A 9,206-nucleotide genomic window follows, 5' to 3' on the forward strand; every position below is an offset into this window, starting at 1 on the left:
AGTTGAGAGAGTACTTTTCTAACAGAGTTATTTTATAGTAATAGATATACAAAGAATGGTACGTTTAAAGTGTACAATGTGATGAGTTTGGACATAAACACCTCCGTGATACCATCAGCAAAATCAAGGCAATACGCACGAAACACCTTCCAGAGTTTTCTTGAGTCCTTTGGTTTTTGTTTTGTGGTAAGAAAACTTTACATGAGATCTACTCTATCAAATTTTGAAGTGCACAATACCATACTGTTGTACAGTAGATCTCTAGAACTTACTCATTCTAGCATAACTGAAAGTTTATAAAAGTTAGGTATTTTCAATTGCTTAAATTACAGTACAAAGAGCCTATTTTCTTTTCATTCTCCTGTACAACCTTATACCTACAAAAAAAATGACATCATCAATAGATAAATTTTAGGGTAGTCTTATGTTTTGGCATCTGTCAAAGAATAAAGGCTTTTTGAAAGAGTGACATTTGGACAGAGACCGGAGGGAAAAGACCACTCCAGACAGAAGGAACACTAAGGGCAACAACATTGAGGTGGAAGCAGGCTTGGCAAGTTCAGGGAAGACCAAGGACACCAGCATGGTTGGTGCATGTGAGCAAGCTGGGCCGGGGGAGAGAGGACAGAGTGACCAGGGGCCCAGATCACATAAGTCCCTGCAGGACACTGTGAGCCCCTGGGGTTCTTGAGCGAGACTGGAAGTCCTAGAGGGTTTGGGACAGGGAGATGGCAGACTTGACTGCCATTTTTAAAAGATCATTCTGGCTTCTCTGAAGAACAGACCATGAACGGGCAAGGATGGAGAAAGAGAGACCCGTGAGGGGGTTACAGCAATAATCTGGGAGAGAAACCATGTTGCCTTGGAGAAGGAGAACAGAAGCAGAAATGGTGAGGCTAGGTCAGACAAAATTTGCTAATGGACAGAATGTGGAAGTTAAGAAGAGCAGAGGATGACACCAAGGTTTTTAGTTCAGACAACCGTAAGAAAGCAGCAGTCATACTGAGACGCACAAGACTAAAGGAGGCACCCACCTGTTTTAAAAACAATATAGCAGGGGCACCTGGGTGCCTCAGTCGTTAAGCGTCTGCCTTCAGCTCAGGTCGTGATCCCGGGATCCTGAGATCAAGCCCCACATCGGGCTCCTGCTCAGCGGGAAGCCAGCTTCTCCCTCTCCTTTTGCCCCTGCTCTCTCTCTCTCTCTCTCTCAAATAAATCAATAAAATCTTTAAAAATATATAAATAAATAAAACAATGCAGCAATGCACACGTCTCCTACGTCCTGGGGGTACCATTTTTGTCCATGCCAGCAAGGCTAAATGATAAAGGGTGCAAAATACGGAGTACAAGTTTTGTATAATCCTTAATTTTATTTGAGGCCAATTCTCGATTACACACAATGTTAAAATGTGTACGCTTAGCTCCAGCCTGCATTTATACTCAGCTCATATCCAATACCAATGCTGTTATCCACACTGTCCCAGGCCTACCCACTCTCTAATCTCCATTAGGCCTCTGTGGCCCAGTAGGCCCTAAGCAGAGAGGGAAGACAGGTAAACTAGGTGGGTAGATAATTCTTACTTCCCCATTCCCCCAGCCTTCATTGTCCATTCTACTTTATATCTCCTTCCAAGCTTTATGTTAAATGTCCAAAACATTCTAAAACCATGGCAAGTGGGAATAAATTCAGAACTGGGGGAGTGGGGAGGGAAAAATTTGGTTGTGAAGTGATACTGTGAACAGAAACGTAAAGAAAATTTAAATGTATTCAATTCTTTTAAAAAAAACTTTAAAGATAAGAAGTCACTTTAAGATATAATTGATTTGTGAATGAAGCATCAATTGTTGCTGAAACTATTAGGTTAAAGGATGATGGGAACTTCATTTTTTTTTTTTTAAGATTTTATTTATTTGACAGAGAGAGACACAGCGAGAGAGGGAACACAAGCAGGGGTAGTGGGGGAGAGAGAAGCAGGCTTCCCGCTGAGCAGAGAGCCCGATGGAGGGCCTGATTCCAGGACCCTGGGATCATGACCTGAGCCGAAGGCAGACGCTTAATGACTGAGCCACGCAGGCACCTAGATGGGAACTTCATTATTAAAGGAATCAGGATGACCCCACCTGAACCCATTCATTCATCTTAGCATCACTAAAAGTAAGAAAACCAGACACTGTGTCCTCATGTTGTGATGGAATAAGAAGACATATACACAGAACCCTCTAAGAATATTCTCACCTAAAGCATTTCAAAATCGATCTATGCAGCTGTCCATACTTAACCACCAATTTATAGAAAACTCAAGAGATAGAGGAACAAGGTAAACAAAAACTGAGCAATAAGCTCAGAATTTGGGACATTTTATTGGACAAGTGACTGATTCTCCAACAAACTGAATGACATAGGAAAAAGAAGGGCTGGAGGGACTGTTACAGTTTAAGTGATGAGACTTAATCACCAAATACACTTGGGTACATTATTTGGATTCTGACTCCAACAAAACAACTGTAGTAAGACATTCTTGGCATAACCAAGAAATTCTGAAATAGGGAGGGACTGAGTACCAGATAATCTTGAGAAATCAGGGTTACTTTTACTTTTGTTAGGTATGATAATGGCATAGAAATTATGTTTAAAATAAAACATTAAGGGCGCCTGGGTGGCTCAGTTGGTTAAGCGGCTGCCTTCGGCTCAGGTCATGATCCTGGAGTCCCTGGATCGAGTCCCACATCGGGCTCCCTGCTCAGTGGGGAGTCTGCTTCTCCCTCTGACCCTCTTCCCTCTCGTGCTCTCTCTCATTCTCTCTCTCTCAAATAAATAAATAAAATCTTTTAAAAATAAATAAATAAATAAATAAAATAAAACATTAAAATTAAACTGTTACACTTGAGAATAATTTTTAATTAAAATAATTTAATATTAATTAAACATTTAATATTAATTAAAAATAATTACTTTTGCAGATAAATCTGGAGGAAAAAATGTTAGAGAAACAAAACAAGATCAACAAAATATTAATTTTGTTTAAGTTCATTTATTATAGTCCCTATTTGTGTGTGTTCAAAATTTTCCACAGGAAAACTAAGTAACCAGAGATTGTAAGATTACAATGTGAACTGATGAGAAAAAAAAATAATTATCATTTCCAAGGGCTAATCAATGTGAATGAAGATTTTGACTGAAAAAATATCTCTCTTACCTCAAGTTATCAATAAGAAAAAGGTCCAGGAGTTAAGAAAAGGTTTGGAGGGCACCTGAGTGGCTCAGTTGGTTAAGCGACTGCCTTCGTCTCAGGTCATGATCCTGGAGTCCCAGGATCGAGTCCCAGGATCGAGTCCCGCATCGGGATCCCTGCTCGGCAGGGAGTCTGCTTCTCCCTCTGACCCTCTTCCCTTTCGTGCTCTCTCTCTCTCTCAAATAAATAAATAAAACCTTTAAAAAAAAGAAGAAGAGGTTTGGAAATTTTCTCTCAGACTATTCCTTTCACATATTAAGTCTCAGCTTCACTTTGAACAAAACCGTTATGATTTACAACTCAAGTGAAGAAGCTGCTAGTAAGTACCTAAAGAGCAGGTATTCTATGTAGTTGATTTGAGAACAGAACACTCTTCTTCTAAAGAATAAAGAGCCAGGATGTGGAAAAACACTTTGGCTAGCAGACCTCTAAAAAAAAGAGGATCACAAAAGTACTTGCCAAAAAAAAAAAAAAGTAGTTGCAAGACGCCACAGATTTCCGCGGATAATAGCCAGAATCTGTTCCAAGAGCTTTTCCACAAAACATGGAAGAGATACCCAGATACCTGAAAAAGTTCAGTAGCAAAAACCTACCTTTTGTTCATTTGACAAATATTTATTAGACGCGACCTTGTGTCAGCCGCTGTACTAAGCACTGGAGATACAAAAGTCTCTGCCTTGGGACGCCTGGGTGGCTCAGTCGGTTAAGCATCTGCCCTCAGCTCAGGTCATGATCCCAGGGTCCTGGGATCGGACTCCCTGCTCAGCAGGAAGCCTGCCTCTCTCCCCCCCACCCATGCACGCTCTCTCACTCTCTCTCTGTCTCTCACTCTCTCAAATAAATAAAATCTTTAAAAAAACAAAACAAACAAAAAAAAAGTCCCTGCCTTTACAAGGGATTACATTCCTAGTAGAGGGAAAACAAAAATAAGCAAAATAGTAAATGATGTAGCATTTTATAAGGTAAGGGCTATATACAAAAAAGTAAAGCATAGAAAGGGGTTCTAACTTTAAAAAGAATGGTCAGTGAGTTCACAAAGGTGACACATAAGCAAAGACTTAACTCAAGTGAAGGAGTTCACAGTCTCTAAGAAGACGATTCCAGGCAGAAGGAACAGCAATACAAAAACCATGGTGGGAGCTTGTATCCTTTAGGTCTGACAGAGCAGGTTTAGTGAGTGAGGGCAGAATAGCTGGAAAGGAAGTTAAAGAAGCAACAAAGGGGTCAGATCACTGCAGTCTTCATAGACTACTGCAAAGACTTTGCCTTTTACTTTGGGTAGCAATGGGAGGCCATTAGAGGGCTCTGGAAGAGTGATGAGAGGAGAAATTTATTTAATTTATTTGTCAGAGAGAGAGCAAGAGCACAAGCAGGGGGAGTGGCAGAGGGAGAAGAAGCCGGCTCCCTGCAGAGCAAGGAGCCGGATGCAGCTCAATCCCAGGACCCTAGGATCATGACCGAGCCAAAGGCAGACGCTTAACCGACTGAGCCACCCAGGCGCCCCTGCCCCCTAAAATATTGTCAGCAGAAAAGCCAAAGTGATTATTTTTAAAGCACACATTAGATTTCTCCTCTCCAGATGCCTGGGTGGCTCAGTCAGTTAAGCGTCTGCCTTCGGCTCAGGTTATGATCCCAGGATCCTGGGATCAAGCCCCGCATCAGGCTCCCTGCTCTGCGGGGAGTCTGCTTTTCCCTCTCCCTCTGCCTGCCGCTCCCCCTGCTTGTGCTCTCTCTCTGTCAAATAAATAAAATCTTTAAAAATATATATATTTCAGGGGGCAAAGAGAGAATAGAGCAATTAGACGACTACAGTAGATTGCACAAAATGCCCCAAATTCTTCCCAATTCCTGTATGCACATTTCCTTACAAAGTGACTTCACTGCTCCCCTCATAATCAGGTAATCTACTTCTCCAACCCCTTAAATCTGGGCTTCTTTTTGACTGCTTTAATTAAGCAGCAGACCACCATGTTAAGAAGCATGGGACAGCTTGCTGGAACCCATGTAGCAGAGACACACCATCCCAGACGAAGCCTCCAAACCTAGTCCCCATTTGCTAGATGAGTGAGCCCAGGCAAGAGTAGCAAAAGAACTGCCCCCTCTCCCCCTCCTTAAACCCAACCCAAACTGCCAACCACCGAATCATAAGCTAAAAAATGATTGTGGGGGCGCCTGGGTGGCTCAGTTGGTTGAGCGACTGCCTTCGGCTCAGGTCATGATCCTGGAGTCCCAGGATCGAGTCCCGCATCGGGCTCCCTGCTCGGCGGGGAGTCTGCTTCTCCCTCTGACCCTCTTCCCCCTTGTCGCTCTCTATCTCTCATTCTCTCTCTCTCTCAAATAAATAAATAAAATCTTTAAAAAAAAATAAAAAATAAAAAATAAAAAATGATTGTGGCTTTACCCCACTAAATTCTAGAGGTGGGTTTTAACAGCTAACCAACATAGAGGCTATTATGACATCACACACATAGACAATAGGGCTTAGACTAGATTGAGAGTAGTACGTGAGAAGTACTCAGATTCTAGACATATTCTGAAGGTACAGCCAACAGGCTTTCCTAATAGTTTATGTGTGGACTGTGAAAGAGAAGAGAAGAGTCATGGAAATGAAGGAGTTTCCATGAACTGAGATAAGGGAGACCACAGATGAAGCAGGTATAGGGAAGAAACCAGGAACTGAGGGGCGCCTGGGTGGCTCAGTCATTAAGTGTCTGCCTCGGGCTCAGGTCATGATCCCAGGGTCCTGGGATCAAGCCCCACATCAGGCTCCCTGCTCCGCGGGAAGCCTGCTTCTCCCTCTCCTACTCCCCCTGCTTGTGTTCCCTCTCTTGCGCTCTCTCTGTCAAATAAATAAATAAATTTTTTAAAAAAAATCAAGTTGGTCTACAGACCTACCAATAATCCTGACACTATTATTACCTTACTTTTCTTCTAAATATAGTTATAATTGTACTTTTCATTGTGTTTTTTCTCAAACTTTAAACTAGAAAAGCCTCCTCTTGTATTTTTTCCCCCAGTTTCTTGCATTTCTCTTCAATCTTCCCATCTCCACCTGGTCCATTTCTAGAAGGAGAAAGGTATAGCAAAAGCAAAATTTTGAAAAGCTGTATTTCCTTAAACTTTCCAAATCCCTAATAGTGACATAAACAATTTAATTCACATAATGGTTTGTGGACAACATCCAAAAAGTATCACAAGTCTACGAATATTATGCCTCAGAAATATTTTAGAAATCATTTTACACCTGCAGGAAGGCCAAACGATTTATTTGTAAGTCCCATCAACCAAATAGCAAATGAAAAGCTATTGTTACGGGGAGCCTGGGTGGCTCAGTTGGTTAAACATCTGACTTCCGCTCAGGTCCTGATCTCAGGCTTTTGGGACTGAGCCCACGCTCAGCAGCTAGTCGGCTTCTCACTCTCCCAGTGCCCTCCCCCCACCCCCCACTCCTGCTGACTCTCTCTCTCACATAAATAAAATCTTAAAAAAAAAAGAAAAGCTATTGTTATATCTCTATGGCCATTTTCATTCTCAAGCTATTGATTTATTCATGGTTATCAATTCTCAAGTGGAGGAGCCATTTATTTATGGTTATCAATTCTCAAGTGGAAGTAGCAATCAACTGAAATCCAGTAAATTTTAGCTTGGTAAAATAAATGCTAACGTATATATGACATTGATAGGTATTAGCCAGGTGATGATAACTACCTAACATTTAACCAAAGTAAGCAAGATAACCAAAGCAGAGGTTTTTAGCTAACACTAATCTACCACTGCAACTCAAATTACTTTGAAAATTGCATCTTATACAATTTTTTAAAGATTTATTTATTTTAGAGAGAGCGAGAGCACAAGCACACATGGGGGGAGGGGCAGAAAGGGGGAGGGAATCTCAAGCAGAGTCCCTGTGGAGCACGGTGACCTGAGCCTGAGCCGAATCAAGGGTGGGGCGCTTAACCGAGCCACCCAAGCACCCCTAATTGTTTTTATACCATACCTTTAAACATAACATTAAAAAGCTCCTGATTATTACATTTCCAAATTTAGATGAGTCATAGTGCTTTGTATGCAGGAACTGAATGTGAATCAAAATTGTAAATATGCACTTGCTTGCCAGTCAAAAAGTAATGTGGAGAGATTCAGAAAGATTAAAGCATAATATACATTGTGTTTTTAAAATGGTCACTTCCCAACTGTTAACACAGTTCAGTTAACAGGTTAACACATGCCAATTGCCCCTCCTCTCCTTGAACATCTAAAAATTACGGAATACTTCTAATCCTATCCCCTCACTTAACAGACAGGCGCCTGAGACCTAGGGTATTCCATAGTACAGTTAGTTAGCATTACAACCTCTGGTCATCATGGTCTGAAGTTTACTGGAGGAGAAAGTAAGAAAAACGAGGTCTCAGAATAGCTCTATATAAGCTTCTGTCCCTAAATCTGGAACCTGAAATTGAACCATCAACAACAATAACGAAATTACATCTCAAATCTAGACAATAAGACTGGCAGATAAAATGAGAGAAAAGGCAGGGAATGCCCATTTTAGTTTCTGACATAAGACCCTGACCATCAAGGAATTCAACCAAAAAGTTTGTTGAATGAATGAATGCATGCATGCACGATACTTGATAGGACGACTTCATTGATTTTAAAAAGCTCCAATTTCAGGAGCTGAACTGAGGATCATGACGATGCCACAGATGAAATTAAAACTCACGGTGCAACACACAACTCCTATGTGTAACACAACAGCCAAGTCTCTGCAAATCTCCGCATAGCTGTTGCAGGCATTTCAAAAAATACATGCACACATATATGCTATTTTTTCAGGTAATTCCCGCAAGGGAGGACAGAGCCAGAGAATCAAGAAGTCTGAAAACAGGCCCTGCTCACCCATAAGCCTTTGCATTGAAGTGGACAGGATCTGAATGAGTCACTGGTAATAATAAGACCGTTCCCGCAGCCAGCCAGGAACCGGCCCGGAATCCCCTGCACTGCCTTTAACTAGGGAACCGGTCAGAGAAGAGTGGAGGTACTGCAACCTGCTGCAGGTAAGTCTGCAAGGATCGCGCTGATCTGTTTCCGAGTCAAGACCCGGCTGAGCCCCACCGCAGGCACCGGAGCCGGCCCCACCCAGGCATCGCGGAGCTCTCCTACGCAGCAGGCCTTGTCCTCCTGGAGTTGAGCCCAAACAGGACAGGACGAGGGCAAAGAGCAAGACCTGTCCCCTTACGGGCCACCCACGCCCCGGCGCGGCCCTGCCGCCACATGCTCCCCTTCCCCACTTCCCAGCACAGCCCCAGGCCCGCAGGGCCTCAGTCTCCCTCCACGCCAAGCTGAGGCAGGCCACAGGGGAGGGCGAGCCCGCCGCCTCTGAGCGGGTGGCACCCGCCCGCAGCTTGCCGCCCGCCACCCCGCATCGCTTACCTCCCTTCTGCCACAAGCTCAGCCCAGCGCCGGCTGCCTGACGTGGCCCGCCCCGCCGTCTCGAACGCCTGGGGGCGGGGACTACGGGGAGAGAACCAATGGACTGCAGAATGCGAGTCTATGCCCCGCCTCCTCCGGCTTCGGCCCGCCCCTCTTCGCTTTCGCGCACGCACCGCCAAGACCAAGGCCGCGCACTGCGGCTGGAGTGTGGCGTGCGCCGCTGAGCGCGTCTCTGCAGGGGCCCAGGGCAAGAAGGGCGGCGCGCGCAGGTCGGGGTTGTCCAGTTGCACCGCAGTGGGGATTAGCCCAGGAGACAGTAGATTAAAGGGACTTGCTTGGAGATGCCACTGCAGCGTGCTTGGGTAGTCCTGTTGGCAGCCTGCCCTTATGCAGCTTTTGGCGATGCAAAGCAGCTTCTTGGTGTTTGGAGATTTTGTTTCCCAGAAAAAATAGTGCCGATAACGTTAAGGATTCGGAAAATCAGACAGCTGACCTGTCACTTCGTTCTTCCCCTTGTAGCTGCTGCTTCGTATTTTTACT

General features: G+C 43.9%; 1 protein-coding gene across 5 annotated transcripts in view; it reads right to left on the reverse strand.

Annotated features, from left to right (window-relative positions):
* Positions 1 to 8,726, reverse strand: part of FOCAD (focadhesin) — a 310,627-nt gene extending 301,901 nt beyond the window's left edge. For 3 of the 5 annotated variants that reach the window (XM_027615362.2, XM_027615366.2, XM_027615367.2), the window contains exon 1: positions 8,133 to 8,367. In XM_027615362.2, the coding sequence (XP_027471163.2) occupies positions 8,133 to 8,148 (16 nt within the window). In that variant the 5' untranslated portion in view covers positions 8,149 to 8,367. Of the gene's footprint in view, positions 1 to 3,197; positions 3,366 to 8,132; positions 8,368 to 8,666 lie in introns of those variants that run through there. The other 2 variants (XM_027615363.2, XM_027615365.2) reach the window with 2 other exon arrangements.
* Positions 8,727 to 9,206: the final 480 nt, after the last annotated feature.

The sequence above is a fragment of the Zalophus californianus genome, chromosome 13 (genome assembly GCF_009762305.2).
Source record: "Zalophus californianus isolate mZalCal1 chromosome 13, mZalCal1.pri.v2, whole genome shotgun sequence".
NCBI lineage: Eukaryota > Metazoa > Chordata > Mammalia > Carnivora > Otariidae > Zalophus > Zalophus californianus.